The following is a 24,421-nucleotide window of genomic DNA, read 5'->3' as shown; positions in this document are numbered from 1 at the left end:
AGGTCACCATGACTCATTCTCCAAATCATCTTTCTTTTTTTCTGTTACATAAAATGAAACAAAGGTGATTGGGAATTATATCAACATGATTTCTGCTCATTGTTAACCCGAGATGTGACCTCTCTGTCAGCCTTGGTAACTGGACCCTGATCACTGAGAGCAGTGAAAGTAGGTTCTGGCTGATTAATAATTCAGCCCGCTGTAATGAAATCTGGGTGAACCAGTGGCTGTGTCAGACATACGCACAGGATGGCCACTGTGGACATGAACGCACTTGTAAGTATATCTACTCCATACTGCAGTATATATAGATTTTTACACCAGTGATAGTGTATACTATGAATAATGTAGTTTAAGGGAGTGAAGACTGATTTTATTTGAGTCTGTGATCATCTCTCTTACTGATGTCTGTGTTTGACAGATATGTGAGGCAGCTGAATCAGTCAGAGTGGGAGTTGTACTAACAACAGTCCCTGGTAAAACAAGGACAAACATCTGTACATTTGCTGTGCTATCACTGGGGAATTGTCTTCAAATCTTGTTTTTCTTAATGCACAGAGGGCAGAGACTGTGTCGTTATCGGAGAGAAAGGATGCAGCGTCGACTACAAATCAGCAATGGATGAGGTAAAACTCACTGCTTCAGACAACATTTATTAATTTACTTTCTAGAAGCTTTTACTTATTACATGTGTTTTTTTTCTCTATCAGGTTGCAAATTCCTTCTCATTTGACCAAGCTGTGACTGTTGACAACATCGAGGTACAAAAGAGCTTTCTGACCTCTAATTTTAAGCACAGCAACTTTTCAGTTTGAGCTATACTCCACTTTCTAAAGCCTCTATACATCTATTCACAAATACTGTGATGTCTGGAAACTAAAAGTCTGAATGTACATCTGCAGAGTTTCCACCCTGAACTCTTGCAGCCTCTCACCGAGTCTCTATCCAGTGGCTTTAATGGGGCATTGCTGATATGCGGAGCCTCCACAGAGACAACCAGAGCTCTGACTGACTACGGTATCATTAAACAGGTGGAGCCTGAGACCAAACTACACCTAAGAGTGCCAGATTTAATTTTTTTTTGTATTATTAAACTAATTCCTGATTCTGTTTTAGGTCCTGGAAAATCTGTTCAGTTGTATAAAGTCACAAGTAAAAGAGGAATTATTCATCTCTGCCTCATTTCTTCAGGTTTGTCCTTTTATGCAATGGCAAACCACAAAGCAAATTAGACACAATATACAGGATAACTACTAATGCTTTTCAATGCCAGTTTTATCCAGATGGCAGTGCAGTGGATCACCTGAGCCTCAACAAACAGACTCCACAGGTTGTAACACATCCAGTCCTTGGAGGGTAGACTATGTTATAATTTAAAAAAAACAAAAACTTTAATTGATTATTTCCTCAAAAGTTACACCTTGTGTATATTTAAGAGAATGAAATGTAAACAAAATGATGTGTCTTCATTTTTTTTCTCAGTCTTGTAGGAGGTCTATGTGAAGTGTGTGTGTGTTCAGCAGAAGAGGCCTTTGCTCTGTATGAAACATGCAGGGAGACACTGAGGACCAGTACAGGCCCCATTTCCAGTCGGTAAGCAAATAAAGCACAGGTCAAAACAACTCCATTTAATCCATTTAAACAGAATTACTTTAAATGGATTCATTCCAATGGTTAATCACAATGAAGGAGAGTGTATTACCGTCATCTGAGTGATTATGTTGTCAGAGAACAGTGTGTTTTATGATCAGGTTGTTCTGCACGGTGTCATTTCTGAATGAATGAACTTGTTAGGTGGTCATTGTGTTTGTGTTTCCCTCAGATGTAGTTCCCTGTTCTCAGTGGCTGTCGAGTGGGAACTTCATCCACAGGAGGTAGAGTCAGTCGTGTGCCGCAGCAGACTGCAGCTGTTCAGCTTGGCAGGTGGAGCCAGCAGGACTGACCTCAGGGGGTCAGTGACATAGCCAGCGAACTGTCTATTACAGTATATCGACCAGAGGAACTAAAAGTGATATAACCTACCAATGTTCTCGTCACTGATCAAGCACTATGATTGTGGCCACCCAACAATCACGTTACCTCATCTGGAGAAATGATTGCTACCAAATTCATTTGTTTTGCTCTGTCCTGTGCACTGAGGACATTTTCAAATTTAGTATGTTCAGTACTTATAGCACAGCAGGGCTTTGTTAAAAGTGTACAAGGTACCACTTTGTAATGAGGCACATCTTTTAAGAGTTTGATAGATAGATAGATAGATAGATAGATAGATAGATAGATAGATAGATAGATAGATAGATAGATAGATAGATAGATAGATAGATAGATACTTTATTAATCCCTCAGAGGGAAATTTTTAATAAGTTGTATTTTTGAACAAAATTAATTTACTGAACATTTACAATTGCATTGTTTCATGGATTGTTGTAGTTGAGTGATTAACTAGAGAGTGAGAGATGTTAGAACAGGATACACATCAGTCAAGTGTTGTCCATGCAAACGCTATGGACCAATAATACAGTATGCCAATAATGTTCTTTCAGTCAGCCAACCTCACAGGGAATAGATTATTGTCTAAATATAGCATATGTACAGCATTAGTGTTTGGTGTCTGGGCTTGGATTTTCTCTTCTCCCACAAGGAAACATCATGTCCAATTCTGCTGGGAACGTGGAGCGATAATATTAACTTCTCCTAATAAGTAAAGCTACACTCAGAGCCTACAGTTGGATGCTAGGGCCTTTCGAAATACTGTCAGTAGCTACAGCAACTGTGGCAGAAAGCAACAGTATAGCTTTTGAATGAGCGATGTGTGCAGGCATGATTAAAAGTCTGTATACTATATGTTGCAGGTTGGTCATGTGTTGTATTGAGCAGGGTATTTCATGTGAATGCAGTAGTAGACCAAAGTGACTGCCTGAAATAACTCTCAGGCTTCACCCCATAAGCTGTACTTTTCTGGCAATGACAAGTCAAAATGTCTGCAGTCAGAAGGGCCTGATAATTAAGTCAATTCAACATGAGGACAACATCATTTACCTCCTGCATAAACAAAGTTATGATCAATGCATTGCAAGATCTTCTGTCATGGAATAACTTCATTTTTAGTCACATATGACACGTGTTACCACTCCCTTGAGTCTCACAGCTTCATAGAACATCATAACTGTATTGGGATCTGCTAATATTTGAATATATGTTTCCAGAGTCAGCCCACTGGTGAGAGCTGTGGACCAAGTCCTAAATTCTGTAGCCACAGCTACCGTCAACCTCCTACCGTTCCTCCTTAATGAGGCCTTAACAGGAAATAGCAAGACAGTCCTCATCTACTGCATTAACCCTCAAGGTAAGTGGCCACACCTAATTGACCATTGACATGGGCAGCACAATGATGTAGTGGTCAGCACTGTTACCTCGCAGTAGAAAGGTTCTGGGTTTGAATCTCAGTTGGGGCCTTTCTTTTCCTCCCACAATACTTGCATGTTGGGTTAATTTGTGACTCTCAGTTGGACATAGTTGTGAATGTAAGTGTGAACGGTTTTCTGTCTTTCTATGTTGGCCCCGTGATGGAATGGTGACCTGTCCGAGGTGTACCACACCTTTGCCCAAGGTCAGCTAGGATAGACTCCTGTGACCCTGTTAAGGATGAAGTGGGTGTAGATAATGGATAAATAATCCTCTTTTATACCTCTTTGCAGGTCTTTTCAATGATGAGACACTCTCTGCTTTAGATCTGGCCCAGAAAGTGAGAAGTTTGGTAACTAAGGCAACCATTGGTCACTGGAGTCCAAAGAAAACTGAGCGAGAGATTCGTGACAGCATCACAGATATAAGAAGCACCATAATGTCACAGGGGGAGAATGAAGGTCACAGCATTTACAGGCTAGCTGAGCTGACTAAAAACCTTCAGGTAATGATACAAGAAGCCCAACACTAAATAGTGCTTTCACACCAAGTCGATTGGATTTCATGGCAGAAAATGCATTCTGTAATCTCCACAACAGATTGTGAAGAATCAGTCATGGGAGAAGAGACGAGAAGAGTCGGAGAAGATAAAAGTCAAATTAAAGGTTTCAACCAGAATTACAAGCTTTTCTTCACAGGTTAGTGTAGCAAAATTATAACATTGTATATCCATGTTTTACACTATTTTGTCAGAGATCAAAGTCTTCAAGTAGCAATCGGCAGTTTTCAGGGGATCATCACACTAATCAAAGACAGAACACAGACACAATGAAATATCTACAGGACCAGCTGAGACAGGAGATGGAAGAACACATTAGAGGTGATATGCTGTGATTTAAAAAAAAAAAGGAATTTTGTTGCATTGGGCCATCGTGTGACCAGTCAGAGTGTTTTTCATGCTCACAGAGGGTAAAGGGAGTGTAGAAAAAGTCCAGGAGAGGGTAACGAGAATCCAGCAGCTGAAGGAGGCCGTCAGAGAGGAGGCACTGAAGAGTGGAACCGTTACAGAGAAATCTCAGCTCTGTCAACAGGTAACGCACATTGTCTGGCATTTTAAACTCTATATGTTGTATATCTACAGATTATTCAGAAAGTATTCAAACCCCTTCACTTTTTGCTCACTTTTCTGTTGTATATAATATTAGATGGATAACATGACATATTTGCCTAGCAGTCTAAACTAAGTAACATTTATAAAAACAGTTATTGAAAATCAAAAATCTCCCTAATATAGGTATTCAGATCTTTAATTCAGTGCTTTGCAGAAGCCCCTTTGGCAGGAGTTACAACTTAGACGTCTTGAATAAGTACCTCCAAGCTTTGCTGTGCGTTTTGGATAATTGTCACACCGAAAGCTGCCCCAGTCTCAGGTTGCATCCACTCTGGAGCAGGTTTTATTTCTAGAACCTCTTTGTATTTGGCTGCAAATATAGCCTCCCTGTTCCTGTAGCTGAGAGGCATTCCCATAGCATGAACCCACCACCACCACGCTTTACTAATATCATGGGATGATATTAGCCACGTGGTGAGCAGTGGACACACTGCTGGCCTTTTTGCCCAAACAGTTTAATTTTGGTCTCTTCAGACCAAATAATCATTTTCACTGCAGAGGGACTTGTGAAGCACTGCTGTTGGGTGACTGTTGAGTTCTTGTTTATCTCACTAATCAAGACCTTTCAACCTCAGTTAAAAGGTGAACAAACTCTGAGAAGAGTCCAGGTTGTTCCCAACTTACATTTCACAAATATTGAGGCCACTGTGCTTCTGGGAGCACTCAAAGCTTTAGTAATGGTTTCATACCATTTCCCTGATCGATACCTAGACACAGTTTTAATGTGTAGGTCAACAGTGAGTTCCTTCATGTTTTTTTTGTCCTTACACGCATTGTGGATTGTAGGACAACATAATAAAGTGTGCAAGAAGCAAAAGGCTTTGAGTATTTTCTGACAGTATTTTTCATACACACACTCACAAAGTTGACTTAATCGTCTTTTCAACCTCTAAATAAGATTTATGTATTCAGCCCACATTAAGACTTTTATTTTGCCAATTTAATGATTAGTCTCAGTTGGAATTCAACAAAGCACAGGAGCGGAGGAGGCAACTTAAGGAGGATCATGAGAGATTAATTCAGGAGGAGGTGGAAAAGATGGAGAGAGACTTGGCACAGGAACAGCTACCGGTGAGATAATGAGATGCAGTGTTGTTTAACATTATTCTGTTTGTGATCTATCTTAGCTGAGTCAGTTCAAATTAAAGCAAAGTTTAGATTTATGGGGGGCAGTGAAAACTACTGCGTTTGCAATTTAATTCTGTTATTTCCTTGTGTTTTGTTCTGGTTTCATCCATTGCTCTGTTAGACAGAAGGCCCTCAGAGAGAGCTGCTGGTGCTGACCAGAGAGAGGCAGGTCCTGGTGCTGCAGATAGAGGCCCTCCGTGCTGAGGCCCAGCAGGCTGAGAGAGACCTACAGGATCAATATCACAGACACCAAACCGAGCTGCAGTGTCTGAAGGAGGAGAGCCTGCAGGTAGGAGTTTGTTGGGTTAGTGAGAAAACACTGATTCACATAACGTGTCACCCTTCATCTTAAGAGTTATCCAAAGGCAACTGGATTTGAAGACGTTTCACCTCTTCTTCAGTTCTGACTGACTGGAGAGGAGTTCATGGTTTTAACTTCTTGTGGGGTCGTTGACACATGACAACTCATGAGTCGTTGACAGTCGCCTAGGTCACACGTGGGACCCACCCGGCCATCCTGTGGATCGTTAAGGTTCATCTGGCGATCATGTGAGTCGTTAGGGTCCTGGTGTGAATGGTTGTTTATTTTCCTTGGCAGCGATCTCAGAATTGCATTGCAAGTGGCTGATAGGTGGTGTCTTAGACCACATCTTATGTTCAGTGATGGTCTTTCCAGTTTGCAATGCTGGTTTCCTTCACTCCTCTTTCAAACCATCAGACTTCTGAGGACCAAATATGCAGATTGCTTTCCTTACATGAGTGTCCCTTGTCCTTCAGGTGAAGATGGACGGATGAGTCCTGCCATGAGGACTTGAATTTTCCGTGTCGTGCCATGCACTTGTAAAGTGGTTGTTCCCAGTTAAGCATAGCTCCTCAGCCAATAGGAATAGCTGTAGCCATGTCATTACGAATATTACATTATGCAAATATTACAGTCACGATATGTCCCTTGATATCCTCCTGGGTGAACTTGATATTACCGTCCACTGTGTTGATGTTTTAATTTTGACCGAGGTGTCATCCACCAGTGACACCTATCTAAACTGGGTGGGTCCCACATGTGACCTAAACAACTCTCAATGACTCTCAAGGTATTAATGACCCCACAATTTAAAAATTTTGGAAATGTATGATAAAATGGTTGATAATACAAGATCTGTCCCAATACCCACATTTCTATAGAACACAGAAAAGGACATGACCGCGTGGGTTCATCATGAATACACTCAAATGTTTTAATGTTACTCTGATTCGGCCTCATTAAAACCATTTGTATCAATAACAAAATGTGCAAAATACAGTATATTATAGTAGCTGAATTTTTTAATGGTGAGCTTGAAAGACAATAAATGACAAAACATAGATATTACAAGTAAGATTAAACTAAATGAGAACGTGCCTGTAAACACTTTGTTAATGTTTCATATTTAGGCCTGCCCTTATGTTCTCTTAAAACCTGAATCAAATAATTTGTTGGGTACCCCCAGATGGTGCCACCTAAAATGATGTATTGTATGAATACCATTCAAAAAATATCCCATATAGTATATATTGATATATTGAAGAACCTTTTGGGACATTTCTTAAATATGCTCTCTTCTCTCGTGTAAACACTGAAACATTTCTAATGTTTGATACAATGAATGCTGGGTACTAATTTTAGTGTGTAGTGATGATTGATTTAATGCAGCAATGATACATCCCCTCTGGGGTCATGCTACTGACTGATTCAGTTGTCCTCAGTGGGAGTGCATTTAGGTAGATCATATTTGATTAATTGCATTCGGAGCCCCAGAATCACAGTTTAAGTTTGAAAGATTTTAAAGCATTATTTAAGTCTTTCCCACCAGAGGGAATCTAGAACAAAATCCATGCAACAAAAAAACAAAAAAAAACGACTTTGCCAATTAACGCTGAACATCAGGGGGACGGATCCAACAAAAGATCCAGAATTTTTTTTATTTTTTACATCTGATACAACAAGGTAAATAAAAACCCACCATAAAAAACCATAACAACCCATTTAATCGAATAAGCATCAGTTTGTTCAGAATTAGCTGCCTGATAACATTCTTCCATAAAGTGCATTTGGCTGTCGTCCTTCCTGCATCATTCCTCCGTTTGACCGCTCTCCAGGTGTTCAGAGTGTTTCGTCAGGTAAGTGAGGAGCAGAGGAGGATTTCAGAGAGCCGGTACAGAAGTGTGCTGCTGGAAGCCGTGCAGGACGCCGTCTACTTGTCTGCCCAGAACCAGCAGCTGCAGGCCGACAACAAACAACTCCGTAAAGGTCAGTGCATGTTTCCGAGCCTCTACCAGAACAGGGAGGTAATATCACAAATGAAAACTATACTCATCCAAAATTCCTGTTTTTTTTTTATTTTTCCAGCACTGGGAGAGTTAAAGGATACTCTAGCTGTGCGGCGTGATCCTATGGCTGACCTGATATCCCAGCAACAATAAATCAAGATTCAAATATGTTTGTGGATCAGTGTGCTTTATGTAACTCGTGAAAAATAAAGGCTGGATAAATATAAGTCTTGGACAGTTTATTGGTTATCAATACGTTGTATAACACTTTATCTCTGACACAGGTCTTGACAGAGAATGTGATGCAAAATGGAAAAAAACAAAAGACAATAGCAACACTCTTCAGAAATGTTCAATTCAAGCTATTTACCTGCAATATAATAACTTCTGCATATGATTGAAATGGTCAAATTAGGTATCAGCTAACATGACTTAACACTTAACATGATTACAAATCAAATACACGTGATGGATTCTGGAGGATAAAGTCCAGTTTTGAGACTAAGAAGGCAGACAGACAGAAGGCAGAAACACTGTGGAGAGATCTTTTGGTGTTAAATTGCGCTTCCTTTGATGGAGACTCGACTATCTGTAATAAAGATAAGCTGCCAGTCCAATCATAGTAACAGTTAGGGGGAAGAAGGGAGTGAGTTGCAAACCCAAGATAGCCCAGGACATTAGAGCATTAACCAGCATGGAACAGGAAATGACGAAGAGTCTGGTGATGCCGCTGCCATGCTTGAGAACCACCGACATCAGGAGTCCGTTAGCTGCTTGTCCTGCAATGATGGCCCAAACCACACCTGAGTAGCCCTCCAGAAAGCTCTTGTCACTTGCTACAGAAGAGAAGGAGGACAGCACGTTGATGGCCACACCAAACATGTAGAGGTAGAGATTCTGCAGGCTGAGGGGCAGCTTCTGGCTCTTCAGCACGCTCTCTGTGTAGACTGCTGCCAGCCCTGAAACACAGCAGTAGACCAGCACGAGGAAAAGCCCCCAAGCTGTGATGTGAAGCCTGGGACCTTCGCCAGCTTCAGCCCTCTCAGGCACCTCCAGATCCAGGCTGCTGTAGCTGTGGCACACCCCTGCGAGCATTAGGAGCCCCAGGGCTAACCACTGAGTGGGCCGCAGCCTCTTGCCCAGACAGATGGAGTACAGCAAGGCGGTGGAGGCGATTTTAAGATTAGAGAGGACCTGGTACGAGCTTGGGTCCATGTAGGCCTGCATGATGACAACCAGGTTGTTGTTGAGGGCGTAGAGGATGGCAGGGACTGCGTAGGGGGCCACAAGGAAGAGACGTGGAGGAGCATGTAAGGCTGATGTACCCCCCGTTAGAACAAGCGTTGCCAGAGAGATGAGGAGTTTAGCCAACTCAATCAATACAACACATGAGGAGGGGTTGAAGGGGATGTGACCATCCACCTTTGTTAGAGTGATGAGCGGTGCATGAGAGCCATAGATGAAGACCATCAGCCCCAAGAGAACAACCCACTCAGTCTTTTTCACCCAGTGTCTCTTTATCCTTGCAGGGGAACTGGGCCTCACATTTTCAATCACAATCATCCTCAACGACGCACAATAAAAGATTTAAATTTCTAACAAATCTGAATACTCTCCACAGTGCAAAAAACAAAACAAAAAAACTCTCACTTCAGGCTATTTTAACAAGAACAGCTAGAAATCTCTACCATTTCAATATGAATTAAAATACTTACATACACCATTCTCTTTGTATAACTCTGTATATGCATTTTGAGGCGAACAATAAAAGTGTAGGAAATATTTCTAGGAAATATTACCTATTTTACACATGACTGATTCAAAATCTAAATAGCTGCTCCAGGCAACTGAAATCTGAAGGACCAAACCTTAAAACCTTGTAGGCACAAAGTCTTTGCAGATACAGTTGTGTTAACATTAAATACAAGTGGAAATTAATTAGCAGTGTTTAACTGAACTTGAAACAAAAATGCTGGTAAAAAAAAAATACAAATTAAACAAAAAGTATTTTTCTTTGAGTGCCCAGTGAAATTCCAGTTGGACGATCGTAATCCAGTCTCTTAAACTCTGACCTGTCACGATGAGCCAGCAGCTTCCAGAGTGTTTCCTCCTCCTGTGCCTGTTATGTCCAACGTTCAGCCCAAATTACTTTGGTCCTTTTTTCAAATTGTTCATGCACTCTTTAACTGTCCTTTCGATGTTGGGCAATTGATAATTCTGTGCTGTGTAGATGCCAGCGACTGTTCCCAGCAGCATCCCCAGGATGGCAGAGGAGCGGAGCTTGGCCATAACATAGCCGGCCAGAAAGCCCTTCAGAAAAGGAGATCCCAACACAGAGCCTCCCTACAAGAGCAACAAAGATAAGGATACAAATGACAGCGGGGTTTTTAGCACAGTCCCAGCACAGAGAAGTAAAGTAGTATGAATAGGGGCAGATTTATCGCCAGTGCTGTAATGTAATGGAAGTAACAATACTTATTTACAGCTCTTAAGTATTTTTTTGGTAGTATCCATACTTCACTTCACATATTTCTGTTAACTTTCACTTTTAACTACACATTCCCATAATAAAATATATACTTATCTTGGTTACTACAAAATAAAATTGGAAGAAACAAATTTTCTCTTGCAGCCAGAGTGCTTTATGACTTTTACTCAAGTCATTTTCAAATTGGTGACTTTAACTACTACAAAGTTATTTTTTAAAAAACTTTTAGTCAAGTACTTTTATACACTACTGTCACACAGTCAATGATAGAACATCATGTTGACAACAATTTAACAACACAAAATAATCACAAGAGAATATTTAAGGTGATAAAAATCAGAGGCAACAACAGTTAAATGAAGATAACACTGAGGCATAGACCTATGTTTGTTTTTTTCATGACAACTTCACAAACAGATTATAGCCTAGTTTCATTGAGGAGTGGCCACTGTATGTATGTATGTATATATACTTAAATTAAGAACTTAAAAGTATACTTCCAACAATCTTATTTTGCTGAATCTGAAAACACGACAGCGGTGCTCATCTGGACACCTGTAATAACTCACCTGAGGTATTCCTGCGGCCACTTCGTTCTCTACTCGCCTCTGGATCTCCTCCAGCTGGTTCCTAAGCTGCGTTAGATCTTTCAGCTGTTTCAGAGGATCCTAAAGTCAAAGCAGGTCATCAAAACTGGATTAGGACGCAGCCGGATAGTAATTGCAACGAGAATAGTAACTGAGGAAAGCTAACGCTGCTGCACAACAGAGCCTAAACTTACTGACAGCGTTTCCCGTGAAGAGCGTCTCTAGTTATTCAACCAACCCTCCTCTACACAGCTCCCTCCAAGTTGTCAATAATAAACTTGCAGCGTAACAAAGGCCGACCACTTCAATTTAGAAATCATCCTCGTCCTGGTCATTTAATTTTTTTTTTTTTTTTAACATCGAGCTAACCCGCTGCTGAGAGACACCGCTTTCTTGTCCTCTTCTCGCAGCTGTTGTCATCTGACGAAACACGTGAAATTAACACATTTAAAGCCGAACCACACTAACCTTGTCGTCCGCCATTTTTGCTCGGTGGGTTGATCGGCGTTTGACTCGTACGCCTGAACCGCTTCTTCTGCTCGATTAGTCTGGCGTGAAAAGGTGGCTGTGTGTTTTAGGCCCACGGTTTTGTCTTGTAGGAAATGTGAGGCGCCGCTTGTAAATAAATAAAACTACGGAGATAACTCATGGAGACGTATAAAACCTGGATAAAACGTTGTTTTTGCTGTACTTACTCAATAATGTGTCTTTTCGTTTGCGTACTGCAAGACAGTACCGAGGGCGCAACGCGTTTATTTAATAACAGTCCAATAAGGTTTGAGTAGAATTAAATTTGCACCACTGATACCATCACAATTGGGATTTAAGTTTAAGTAGCTGTGTGTAATACGACACTGAAAATAGTCTATTATAAGTTAAACTCCTGCATACAAAACTACACTTAAATAAAAGTAGGCCTATGCAAATATTGTCAACAAAATGTATTTGAAGCATCAAAAGTAAAAGTACGAAATATGCAGCATGCTCCCTTCCTGGGTATTACTATTATATATGGCGTAATGTTTTGGGGTTAATATTACTGTTGAATTGATGAGCATGTAACTGCTGTGTGCTGATGATCAGTTTAATCTACAGTAATGTATCATATGCTATAAGATTATCATATGTTTGTATTGATTATGTTGTATCGATGTATGTTTGTATCTCTAAAAAGTTAAATAACTAAAAAAACAACAACAACAACAACAAAAAAACATTTTTCAGCAAATCCAGTTTAGTTTTAAAACAGTTTATTGAGCTTAAAAAGTACCCTAAATAAACATGCACATCCAATCCTTCAGCTGACCAGAGAAATCCCCAAATTTGGGGATCCGTGGATTTTACTGGACAGAAAGGGGATGACAAACTGCGATCTTAACAGTAACAGGGAACTAAAACTTTCAGACAAACGGAGGCTGTGGTAAAAAGTACATTTTGCCTGGGACATGCGGCAAAGTAGACACATTTTGTTTACATTAAATGGAAATACTCAAGTAAAGTAAAAGTGCCTCAAATTTGTACTTAAGTTTAGTACTTGAGTAAATGTACGAAATTACATCCCACTATTACATTATAATAGTCAACCACATATGCGGTCCTTTTTAAATGTAAGTGTGTTAACAGCGCCGCCTGCGGCCACTAACGGGACTCTGAAGGTAAAGCTTACGGGACGCATGCGTTATTTTCACGTGTCAAAAACGTCTTCCGTGATTGGTCCATGCTGGTTTATTCCGGCCTGTGATTGGTTGATGACCATGATGGCAACAAACTGCCATACTTTTTTTAATTTTTTTTTTTTTTTTTTACACAAGACGACAAGAAACGAAGCTACTTTACAGCTTTACAGAGACCTATGCATCACCACTTCTTGATTTAATATGAAGCACAGGATCATATCAAGCATCGCTTACCGTCGGCATAGTGCCTGACGTTTCCGGCGCCTTGTGAAAGGTTGTTGAGAGCAGTTTGTAGAGGCTCGGGCCGTCGGAGGTAAGGCTTCAATAAGAAGGCATTTCATTGGACAACTGACTGACTGTGCAGGCAGTATGAACACACGCCATTAAACCTACTGTTAAGGCAGGGAAGGACCTGGGTTTTTTTTTTAGCATGCCAGAGCTGTGTTTTTTAGTCTACCCCATTGGTCTACCCACGAACCAAATGCATGACGAGTCGGCATGATATTTTTCTGCAGTGTTACATTCAAGCAGCAGCCTGTAGTTACACTGCTGTAAGCATAAGTAGGCCTATCTATTTCTGTCTGTTACCAGCTGAAGCAGAGATACAACTACAATGTCCTATAATAAACTTCGGAAATCCAGTGCTTCCTTTAAAGATGATGAAAGATGAATCATATTGTTTATAGATTGTGGTATTAGATGCGAAATATTATTCAATCCAATGCATGTTTCTAATTTAGTTGCTGTTTTAGTTGTTTTAGTTTTAGGTGTTGTGGAGAGGAGTGGAAACTTTGACATAACGCCACTGTAATCCCTTATTAAGGGTTAAAACATGAACAACAATCTAATCGTATGCAATTTTTCAACTTTGTCCTAGATTTTTGTAAACCATGGAAAAAGTGGAGGTGTTTGAGGTTGTGAAAGTGACTGAAGAGGTGGAGAGCGTTGACAATCAAATGGAGGTGTCCACCCCAAAAAAGAGGAAGAGCAAAGCTCAAGAAGATAGTGTTGAGAAACCTAAGAAGCCCAGGTGATGTACATAACCTCAAGAGCAGTTGACATTGTCTTAAACATTGAATGTGCCCCCCCCCCCCCCAAAAGAAAAAGAAAAAAAAAGAAAATTAAAACTGATTATCCCTTTGTCATATACTGGTTTTCATTGTATTTGTTGTGTGTTGTAGGTCTGCCTACTTGCTCTACTACTTTGATGTTCACCAGATTATGCAATTTGGAACCCCTAATATGCCGCAGTCAGAGATAAACAAACGTATCAGTGAGAGCTGGAAAAGGCTCAGCGTAGCTGAGAAAAGCTACTACCTGGAGAAAGCCAAGTTGGAGAAGGAGGGCCTAGATACAGTAAGCAATATCCTTAACTTTTTTTTTTTAAATATAAGTAAACCGTTGTATCTGACCAGCTGTGGAGCCTTTTGATACTTTATTTCATGAATCCTCACAGTAAACCTTCCTCCTGTGACTTCTTAAATCAGAATCAGGAACTAACACGTTTTAAAGGACAGTTGGTGTACATGTGAACCTGTTCAACTTCATCCAAAATACAAACATTTATCATGCACATGCCAATTCATACAACTGTCGGACTACTATCACATCTTATGTGCTCGAAGTTAAACAACAATTACCAGTTTCTGTAAGAATCTCAATCATAGTTGATACCAAACAAGCTCATCTGTGGCTGACACACATGGAGGACATGCAAACAAAGACAATATTAACAACTACAAAATAATTATTTACAAAAGAAATTAGCAGAAAGTTAAACAAAGCCAGAATTTACTGAACCCTTTTCTCCTTGTCAATCACTGCAGGGATAATGATGTATATTATATTCTGACAAAACTGTTGTGCCAGTAGAACCAGTAGCAGGAAGTCAATTACAATGCCGCAGTCAACCCAATCTTTTTAAAAGGTTTGCCATGATGCGGTGCTGGATTTGGTCAAAGCTCTTGAGTGTATCAGAGCCCTTCTTTATAATTAAGCATAGGAACTCATCTGCTCAACTGAGCTGATTTCCTTTGTAATGACCACTGTTAGATGAGGTCACAAGGAAGTGACCGATTAGCCTCAGTTATCACAGCAGAGACAAAGCAGCTTTTTCTTGCTTCATCTCAGCAGTGGCCTGATTCACTGCTGTCTAGTATAACATCAGAATGATTCTGTTTAAAGCCGTTTACAATTTGTTGTTTGTGCTTTTCCCTCAGTCATCTCTCAGCCCTTCCAAACACCTGCCAGGTTTCCGCAAAATCCTACCCAGAGCCAGCTACTTTCTCTTGTCCAAAGGCTGCTCCTCAAATCACCAGCCAGGGGGGTCTCAGTCAGAGGTGAGGGCTGAGTCTCTGGACAGTCCAGCTGAAGGAGGCTTGCCCTCAGACTCTCTTACCCCGGAGTCCCAGCTCACACCTCTTGGGTTGGCTGGAGAGGTGGAACTTCCTGAGCACCTTATTGTTGATGACATAGCAGAAGAACGATCAGTGGTGACTCAATCTATGGCCATCCAAGAAATCCCACCCTCCTGTTCTTCCTCCCTCCCATCTAAAGTCACTGCCTCTTCAGACACCCATGTCTCGCAGGGCTGTGCCGAGTTCACAGCAAAGGCGGTCTACCCCAATGGAAACGAGACAAGAGTCACCAGTAGGGGGTGTGGTGGAGCGATGGTGCAGCAGAAATTGGGGGACACTGCACAGGTGGTTACCATCATACCCACCCAGGTAAGACTTCGATATCCCGCTCCGATCTTCATTCAGTCATACATTCATTCATCATTAGGACTCGAAAGGTAAAATGTATGTAGCTCACCATTTTGATCACAAGACAATGTTTTGCTTGTTTTTCTTTGTCACTCCAGAATCTGCTGGAGCCCAAGTCTTTGGCAGGTGTAAGCTCTGTGGGCCCAGTGATGATGGTGTCTGTAGGAGCCAGCTTAGAGCAAATGGCCAAACCGTCATATAAAATGGTAAGCACCCACATTAGTATTCTAACTTTAAAATGTTAAAACTGAAAACGGCAAGCATAGAGTCTGTACACAAAAAAGAAAATCAAGGATGTCGTCATCTAGATTTGAGAAAACAACATGAATTTGAATATTTTCCTCATTTGTTCAGTCTGTGAAGACTTATACCAGGAGAGGTCGAGGGAGGTGTCTGAATCCTGGCTGTTCGTTCATATATGTCACCCGCCACAAGCCACCGACGTGTCCTGAATGTGGGAGCCACTTGGGCGGGAAATGGATACCTGCTGTAAGTGTCAAATAATCCTGTACAAAAGTAAAAATATAATATTTGTGGTTAATATCGATTACCTTTGGATGGCATTCATAAATCAGGCAAAGAGGACACAAGAGAAAGAAACTGCAACCAAGCATGCGCCACGGACAGCCGAATCCAAGTCTAACGAAAGCTGTGAAGCAACACCAACGCCACCCGTCCTGGAGGGGACTGCTGATATCAGTAAAACAAACACCTGTGGGAGAGTTCAGCAACGCTCCAAAAGGCAGCGTGAAGCTTCAGCTGGAGCGCCACCAGAGGGCAGCAGCACCAAGCCACAGGCTCAAACTAAGTGAGTCCCACTGCCATAATATGTGAAGGGTAAACAGAGCTGAAGTCCATGCAGTTGAAAATAGATTGTGTTCAGTCTGCTGCAGAAGTAAATTGACTACATAATCTGTGCTGTCCCATGTTGTACCCTGGCTGAGGAGGGGAGCATGAATGCTTTAAGTGTAGACAGTATATACGTCCATAATTAAGTTTCTAAGTTTTCAAAACCATGCACACTTTTTAATTTATTCTTCTCATTCACTACATTTATTTTTGTTTGTAGAGCTGCAGTGTATATAACTTTAACACAAACACTTTTTGTAAATCTGAAAATATGGATGGAATACTAGTTTGTTTCTGAGTTGACGTATTTTTCCTTTCTTGTTAAAGTGCACAAGTGAAAGACAATCCTAAAAGTGCCATAATCCAAAATCAAGACAGGAGCACTGCTGCTGTGCACAAGAGGCCTGTGAGACCCATCCTTCCTGCCTGCTACAGCACAGGTGAAGTAAAACATGTAACACACAGGTAATGTTTTGTTGTCAGTGTAAAATAGTCTGTTACAACATGGATTCATATACGTGCTTGTGTTTGTGTTTTAGGCCGTGCTTTGTTTCAGATCATCACTGTCCCACCTGAAAAAGGAAAACTTCACGGAACAAACAGCAATAGATCATCCACTGGTACTGTGCATTTGATATTATTTCGAATTATTTGGCATTAAATGCAATCTGAGCTTCGCATGCAGTTTTATTACATGTTTATTACATTATTATGCTTATTATCCAGACTGCCTTCACTATTTAGAGAGAAAGTGATTGTAGTTTCTGAGGTTTCAGCTGATGTGATTGTTTTTCTAACCACAGTGCCTCGAGAGAATTTCTCAGGTCTCAAACCTAGCACTTTAAAGCAGCTCGGGCAGACTGTCCCGCCAACCACAACCAACCAGGTTAACACACACACACACACACACACACACACAAATGAACACCAGAAGGCACACACAAATAGGAAACAGTGCAAATGCTGATATAATCTCTCTGCATGTCTGTCCACAGGACTCCTTTGTCCCAGCAGACAGAAACCAGGCTGTGTCTTCATTGACTGATAAGAGACTGAATATCTTGTCAGTCGTGCCTTTCAAACAGCACACAGTGTCCAGCTTTGTCAGTATTTTCCTTGCAATTTACTTTTGTCTTGATGTTATTTTTTTTTATTAGATTACACTCAATGTTTGAAGTATAATTTTTGTCTGTGGATGTCCGTCGTTCTTTGATGTTTGTGTTAAATGAATTTGTGTTTGAATGTTCTTCTTTTTTCTCTTTAGGACTTGGGACTGTCTACAGCACGAGGCAGGGGTCGGTGTAAGAACCCAACTTGTGACTATATGTATAAGAACAGGCACAAACCTGCAATGTGCCCGAAATGTGGCTGCGAGCTGTCCCAGAAGAGCACCAAGGCCACCAAGGCAAGAGAAACCTTACTCCCTCTTTCAAGCAAGCAAAGCGAATGTAATCTTTTGCTTCCTTACAAGCCATTTGTTGGCTATTTGTGTAATTGTCTTTATTTTGTTTGTCTTAATGGAAGATTTTTTTTTTTTGTTTAAAAATGATTTTATTGGTCTCACTAGTAGTGCTAGAACTATTTTCGTGTCGTGAGTTATTACAAAAGTAGTAATCTATGTTTGTAGCCTATATACCCAAATTATTCCTCATTTCATCTGTTTTCTTTGCTGGACTTTTATCTCTCGCCTTCAAATTTTCTTTAACATCATTTAATGTGGATACTGGGTTACACTGATTACTTATTTGTTTTTCCTCTCTCAGTCTGAAACATTGCTGGATCCGTACCAGACTCTCAGTCCTGCACAGCGGGACATTCAGCGGCAAAATACTCTGCAGCTACTGCGCAGTTCCCTGCAGATTCCTGAGAACGAGACGGAGCTTCAGGAAACTTTAACCCTCATCCAGGAGCTCAACAGTCTCCAAATTGTTCTGGTGCAGCTGGGTGACCAGGAGCAGGAAGGCAAAAGTGAGACTGAGACACTGATTGAGTCTGGGTGGCCTCAGTTCTATGAATCGGCAGCTACTCACTGTGGTCTGTGTAACAACCCTCTCTTCAAAGGAAATCAGAGGTGAGACGATCATGAGATTTGTGACTTTTTGGCTGTCGGGCTTCTCATTATTCAAACCGTCCTGCTTTTGGTTTTATTACGTCAATCCTAGTATGTTGTGTTGATGTTTGGTTGCCTCGTGTGTGTGTGTGTGTGTGTGTGTGTGTGTGTGTGTGTGTGTGTGTGTGTGTGTGTGTGTGTGTGTGTGTGTATCTTTGTTTGCATTCTGTAGTACTGTTGCAGGACAGGAGGACTGCTGGCTGCTCACTGAAACACTGCTGCAGACAGCCTCTCTCCAGCTCAAGGTGTGTCTCAACCTTCAGTGTCTGGCCCTTCACAGCTTCACTGACCTGCATCCAGGTAAACAGAGCCACTTACAAAAGCATTTAATTAATTCATTTTCTTTTGATTCACTGTGTTCCACTGTGTAATTAGAGGTCACGCAGTACATTTGTTTATCATTATGGATACTTCTGGGGATTATTTGTCTCAAATTTATCAATTTACCCCAAAGATTAATGCTGGTTAAGGTGATTGTGCATCAGACACCTTTTAGTTTTATGATTGGTGAAAAGGTGGCGCCACATCTGTAATTTGTGTGTAGAACATGCAACATTTTAAGATTCCAATAAATAGTGTTTTTTCTACTTCTTTTTTCTCAAAATGTTTCACATGTTGATGATTAGCAGCCAATTAATTTTTACTCTAAGATTAAGATGCCTAGCTTATTCTGCTATTTAGAAGTTTAATGTAAACAATACATGTTTCAGACACGGCTATATGGCACAAAGTGCAGTGTAATGCAAAAACTGCTCTTGTCATCATCTTTTTCTTCAGTGTTTTTAGAGTAACTCTCTGTTCTCTTACTTTAAGCAGTTCAGAAGATATTAGCTTGTATGACTGTTTTGTTTCATATGCAGGCAAATGATCACAAATGACAATATTTGTCTTGTGTATAGTCATAGCAAAGCTCCGTCACAGTGTATTAAGTGCATACAAACAGCTTGTCCCGACGAAGAGTTTTAAACTGTGGTTTGGCTTGTAGCCAGATTTCTCTGAATTAAATCCTTGATTCCTGTTTTTATTTTGACAGGTTTGTTCAACATTGGGAACAGACTGCTGGTGAGTATTGACTTATTCCTGAAGATCAGAGCCAACATAAAACTGGGCCAATCCCCCTCTCAGGCCACCAGGACTGTACTAGGCCACGTCCTCAATCATCCTGGTGAATACTGGATTACAGTCTTTGCATTTCTCCTGAACTTTGAAAACGGCTTCTGTCTTTTACAGTCTGTCTCTCTGTTTCTCTGCATCAGTCCACGCTCTGAGTCCAGATGAGTCGTCTCAAATTCAAGAGCTTCTCCTGAGTGGCTACTGGGCCTTTGAGTGTCTGACAGTACGAGATTACAACGATATGATCTGCGGCATTTGTGGTATTGCTCCAAAGATGGAGATTGCGCAGCGATACACAAACAACGTGCTGGAGCTCAAGAACGTGGAGGTGATAGATTAGTGATGAAATATAAATTGCAACATGCATAGAGATATTTAGCAGTGATTGTTTTCCAGCCATGTGTGTTTTTGACCACATCCCTGTTCTTTCCACACTGTTGTGAATCTGCAGTTTACGTGGCCTGAGTTTTCAGACTCAGATGAGGTACATGTGGATGACTTCTGGCTGACCATGGAGAGTGAGGCTATCGAGCAAGCAGCTTTCCCCACAGACATTCCCATCACCCGGGTGGATGCTTCCATCATCGCTCCCTTCACCCCCCCTCTGATGAGGGGTCCCATCGTTATCAATACGGAGAAGGACAAGGTCCTGTCGCACATACAGCAGCCTGCAGGTACATGCTTCCTGTTTAATTGAATCTTTTACATGCATTACCCTCTGACTCTTTCTAATATCACACATATTTAGATTCATAGAGATTACTGTATATAGAAACAGGTGGGACAAGATCAAATGCATTTAGGTCCATAACTGTTTTATAATGATGCGAATGTCATGCGGATTTGCTGGCAGGGACTTCTGTAAACCGTGAAAACAGTTTTAGGACGATAGTTTCCATCATGTGTTCCAGGAGATCCATCAGTTTTGGTGCGTCTCATTCATGACGGTCAGCTGAGACTCGACAAGATTGACGATCACAGTGAGGACGAGTTGAGAGCAATCCTGGACCGCTGCGGGGCGAGTGTCTCCTCAGGCTCCACCAAGGTGTGTGTGTGTGTGTGTGTGTGTGTGTGTGTGTGTGTGTGTGTGTGTGTGTGTGTGTGTGTGTGTGTGTGTGTGTGCGCGCGTGTGCGCATGCCTTTATATTTTCATGTTGACCGAGTTTCTGCTGGTCCTCACAGATACTGCTGTATTGCTGTGAAGCACCTTGAGCTACATTTCTTTTATGAAAGATGCTATACAAATAACATTTATTATTATTATTATTATTATTATTATTATTATTATTATTTAAAAGGCAACTTGAGGGTTTAAACTTGGATCATGTGTTAAAGTTAGGTTAAACTCAGTGTAGGGGTTAAGCTTAGGCAATTAGTTGTGATGGTTAAGGTTAGGGAAAGGGGCAAGGGAAGGCATTATGTTAATGAGTGTCACCGCTGGGAAAGTGAAACAAGAATGTGTGTGTGTGTGTGAGAAGGAGGATTCGAGGAAGGAACGTGCTTTTATGCTTGTTATACTCTTACCTTTTTGCTATAGCACGCTAATGACTGGAAGCAAAGATGTTGACTGTTATTACCAGCTGGAGCATTGCTGATGGAGCAGTCGTAGTAATCGCGATAAATTCTGGATTCCTTGAAAAGCCCCCACCCTCGCCCTGTACCCCGGGGCTCGTAGACCCAGTGTCATGCTCGAGGCTATTTCATCAAGTTGCTTTGCGTTCAGTAGAAAAGAAGGTCCCTTCTATCATCATTACTCCAAACTTTTGTTCATTTAATCTCTGCTTTAGTCTGTAATCTCTGTGTGGGAGTTTGCGTTAAAAATCCCTGTAAAATCATGCTCTCTGTCTCCCTGTCAGGACGAGCTGCTGGCCTCTCTGATCTCCTTGTACACACTTGTTCATAGCGGCCTCTCCACCGCCCCGCAGCCCTCTGCACACCTCACTGCTGGCAAGCTGTGCAAGGTCTGCCCCCACAAGGTAAAAACAGCAGCCCTATCATTGTTTAACCAGCTACCCAGCCTTGTGAGCCAGTAACGTCGGTCCCTCAGCTTGTGCCGCATCCATCGTTGCAACGTAACATTTTAAAAGCCCCCCAAATGTTGAAACTCAAAGGTCCCATGTGTGTTTGTAAAGACTTTGGAGAGCAATGTCTTTTCTCCCTGTCCACAGGTGGTGTGTTCCTCTAAATACTTGGTAAGAGGAGAGACGGCTCGAGACCACGTCGACCTGCTGCTGTCCTCCCGCTACTGGCCTCCGGTCTACGTTTGTGACTGTGCTCGTAAGGTGGCGCTTTGTGCTGACATGCAGTACCCGGACCTGGCAACCCAGATGTGGGGCAGGAACCAGGGCTGTTTCTCTGACCCCTTTGAGAAACCTGAGGTGGGTGATTCAAATTTAATCCAATAACCTGGTGAAGGACTCAAGCCTTTGCAGGTAGTTTCTAAAATCCATCATTTAGTTTTCATATCAAGTTATTTAATGTCTGAAACTGTTGATTCAAGTTGAGGAAAAGCAGGTTTGTTGTTTTTAATGAATTTTTAGTGAGACTGACCTGCTTGTTTGTATCTGGATCAATTAATAAGCTTTAAATAAATCTATTTGTGTTAAAAAAAAAAAAAAAAAAAAAAAGATAATGTCTTCTTCTTTGGTAAAAGTCCTGTGTGCCCCTGCCTCAGACAAACTCTCTTTTTTTCTCCCTAAGTTTGTGTCATGTGCTGAGCTACAAGACCAGCCGTACAGCGCTGACCTGTCCTTGGCGGCAGAGAACCAGCAGGTCCACCCAATCACAAAATCTTCCTCTTGCTGGCTGGTCCATCCTCCAGGAGCAGGCCAGGAACCTCCCGCTCCGGAGCACCACTCCGTGGTCCTCTGCAGAGACCTGGAGCCCTACGTCAGCCTGGTGGCTGAGCTGGAGACAGAGAAGGAAGAGGGCGATTACAAAGAGGCAGAACCGAAAGAACATGCAGATATATTCAAGAATGACTCCGCAGAAAAATCTGAGGACTCTTCCTCAGTGAGCCGAGGACAGAAACAACTTATGGTTTTCAACAACACAGCTTATTACTACCTGTACAATCGTCTGGTAGATTTCCTCACCAGCAGAGACATTGTGAGCCAGCAGATAAACCAAGTTGTGAAGGACTGTCAGCCCGGACAGGTAGTGATCCGGGACGCTCTGTACCGACTGGGAGTGGCACAGATCAACACGGAGAAAGAGGAAGATGAAGGAAGTGGGACGGAGGGACAGGCACAGGAGGAAGGGACAGTAACATACGAGGTTGTCCTGCCGGAGTAAAAACCCTCAGGTAGAGAGCAGGCGGAGAGACGAACTGAATGTAAACATGGCTGCATGCAAAGAGAGGAGTGCAGGTAACACGGCACACGGCAGCGAAGAAAAAGGAGGAGCCGCAACAAGAGACGCCATCGCTACTTGAGGGACTTTGGACGTGATGCGGTGCAGAATAATGAGGACACTTTAGTGCAGGAAAGTATTCCGCTGTTAATATGGAGGAGGAAAACAACTGCCTGTTTAGTTATATTTAACAGGTTTTACACCCTAAATGTATCATGTAGAGTGAAGTTTGCAGAAGTGTTGGATGTGAGAGTGGTCAGGAGTATTTACTATGAAGATGCTAAACGCAAAGAGTGTGAGAACAAGTCAAGATGATGGCGACTGTATATCGAAGTTCTTAAATGACTGTAAGAATGTAATGTATGTATTCTTTTTTTTTTTTTTTTTTTTTTTACCAATAGGATGCCAGGAGGTAAATAAATGTATGTGAGGGTGACATGAACCTAAATCAGTGCTTTCCTCTGACTGCAGGAATGTAAGCAGTATTTTTATTAACTGAGCTGCTTCAAGCCTAGATGTAAATATTAAAACCATGACTGGTCTGATGTATTTATTACCATTTTGTGTTCAGAGACATTTCTGCTTTACCTCTCAACTGCCACTCACTGCCTTTTGGTCTGATGTGTGCTTTCGGAAAGCAACGATAAAATATGCATCTGTTGAATGTATGTGTATCATAATGTGGTGATGGACCTTTGCTGGTGGCCTTCGCTTTAGTTTACATGACACCATTGTCTTGGAGAAGCATGCAGAGGCACATTGAGTCAGTTGTCTTAAGTCATACCAAACAAGCATCCTTTAAGAAATAACTGAAGATGCTAGTTTATCTATCTGCATTTCAAAGAGGTTAATTTTTGTTGTTGTAATTAGTAAAGAGCATTTATTCTTTGCATGGCGATTCAAATCAAAGACAAGCTAACAAAAGTTTCATGAAGCATTGAGGCTGCTAAGACCTGATGTTATCAGTAGGGACACCTGTTGGTAAAGAGACACCCGAGCAGCCATGGACATTGTGTAGATATGCTGTGGTAATAGAAGCAGTACACCCTGTAAATTAAACTGCTAATGAAATAAACAAATGTAAAGAAATGAACCACTTGAACTCTGTTCAACTTCTCTGTTTACCACAAAATGGTGTAATTGTCATGAAACCTAAATGAAAAAGGTAAAATCATTGTCAAATCAACAGACATTATTGCCCATTGTAGCATTACCATTGGCCACACTATGGATGTATTTATAATTATGACGAGACTTGTACACAACATTAAAGAGTGACAAAGCTTCTCTTATGTGGTCTATAAAACTGTTTAGGCGGGTAGTGGAGTGACTCACACAATCTCTTGAATGCCACTACAAGCCTATCAACTGTCAGGAGATTTCTTACGTCTTCATTAGAACTACCAGCTAAAACAGCTATTATTCTGATACCAGTTGTGGTATGACAGAAAGCCTCAAACTTCATCACTGT

General features: G+C 41.4%; 5 protein-coding genes across 8 annotated transcripts; 3 read left to right on the top strand and 2 right to left on the bottom strand.

The window, feature by feature from the left end:
- The first annotated feature begins 238 nt into the window (after positions 1-238).
- On the top strand, positions 239-3,624 carry LOC138211616 (kinesin-like protein KIF17). Its single transcript, XM_069171584.1, has 10 exons — positions 239-276; positions 422-476; positions 559-626; positions 711-761; positions 903-1,031; positions 1,117-1,191; positions 1,274-1,356; positions 1,823-1,951; positions 3,207-3,346; positions 3,611-3,624. The coding sequence occupies exons 1-10, from the start codon at positions 250-252 to the stop codon at positions 3,622-3,624; spliced, it is 771 nt and encodes a 256-aa protein (XP_069027685.1). The 5' UTR covers positions 239-249.
- golga6l9 (golgin A6 family like 9) lies at positions 1,437-8,223 on the top strand. Of its 2 annotated transcripts, XM_069170868.1 has the most exons (11): positions 1,437-1,593; positions 1,823-1,951; positions 3,207-3,346; positions 3,699-3,910; positions 4,005-4,070; positions 4,159-4,285; positions 4,372-4,496; positions 5,528-5,647; positions 5,826-5,993; positions 7,841-7,991; positions 8,091-8,223. In XM_069170868.1, the coding sequence occupies exons 4-11, from the start codon at positions 3,845-3,847 to the stop codon at positions 8,162-8,164; spliced, it is 897 nt and encodes a 298-aa protein (XP_069026969.1). In that variant the 5' UTR covers positions 1,437-1,593; positions 1,823-1,951; positions 3,207-3,346; positions 3,699-3,844; the 3' UTR covers positions 8,165-8,223. The 2 variants fall into 2 exon arrangements, with proteins under 2 accessions (XP_069026969.1, XP_069026968.1); XM_069170867.1 differs by lacking the exons at positions 1,437-1,593; positions 1,823-1,951; positions 3,207-3,346 and having other exon boundaries at positions 3,649-3,910; positions 4,005-4,103; positions 4,189-4,285.
- Positions 8,224-8,235: 12 nt separating this feature from the next.
- LOC138211173 (probable UDP-sugar transporter protein SLC35A4) lies at positions 8,236-9,575 on the bottom strand. Its single transcript, XM_069170866.1, has one exon. The coding sequence runs from the start codon at positions 9,572-9,574 to the stop codon at positions 8,597-8,599; it is 978 nt and encodes a 325-aa protein (XP_069026967.1). The 5' UTR covers position 9,575; the 3' UTR covers positions 8,236-8,596.
- A 581-nt stretch (positions 9,576-10,156) lies between these two features.
- On the bottom strand, positions 10,157-13,135 carry slc35a4 (solute carrier family 35 member A4). 3 transcript variants are annotated; one of them, XM_069170871.1, is made up of 3 exons: positions 12,997-13,135; positions 11,069-11,167; positions 10,157-10,354 (listed from the first exon to the last, which is right to left on the bottom strand). In XM_069170871.1, exons 1-3 carry the CDS (start codon positions 13,003-13,005, stop codon positions 10,157-10,159), a joined length of 306 nt encoding a protein of 101 aa, XP_069026972.1. In that variant the 5' UTR covers positions 13,006-13,135. The 3 variants fall into 3 exon arrangements, with proteins under 3 accessions (XP_069026972.1, XP_069026971.1, XP_069026970.1); XM_069170870.1 differs by lacking the exon at positions 12,997-13,135 and adding an exon at positions 11,555-12,223; XM_069170869.1 differs by lacking the exon at positions 12,997-13,135 and adding an exon at positions 11,456-11,539.
- On the top strand, positions 12,839-24,237 carry hmgxb3 (HMG box domain containing 3). Its single transcript, XM_069170865.1, has 21 exons — positions 12,839-13,075; positions 13,640-13,792; positions 13,944-14,118; positions 14,982-15,488; positions 15,626-15,733; positions 15,882-16,016; positions 16,103-16,335; positions 16,704-16,816; positions 16,916-16,996; positions 17,180-17,262; positions 17,372-17,479; positions 17,641-17,781; positions 18,140-18,447; positions 18,659-18,786; positions 19,520-19,651; positions 19,743-19,927; positions 20,051-20,273; positions 20,511-20,644; positions 21,456-21,575; positions 21,768-21,977; positions 22,300-24,237. The coding sequence occupies exons 2-21, from the start codon at positions 13,653-13,655 to the stop codon at positions 22,891-22,893; spliced, it is 3,858 nt and encodes a 1,285-aa protein (XP_069026966.1). The 5' UTR covers positions 12,839-13,075; positions 13,640-13,652; the 3' UTR covers positions 22,894-24,237.
- The last annotated feature ends 184 nt before the right edge of the window (positions 24,238-24,421 follow it).

Source organism: Embiotoca jacksoni, unplaced genomic scaffold, assembly GCF_022577435.1.
Source record: "Embiotoca jacksoni isolate LCO1_2020_lvr unplaced genomic scaffold, fEmbJac1.0.p SCAF_5, whole genome shotgun sequence".
In the NCBI taxonomy this organism is placed as follows: domain Eukaryota; kingdom Metazoa; phylum Chordata; class Actinopteri; family Embiotocidae; genus Embiotoca; species Embiotoca jacksoni.
The sequence above is the reverse complement of the archived record's forward strand: the minus strand, read 5'-3'. Positions and strand labels throughout refer to the sequence as shown.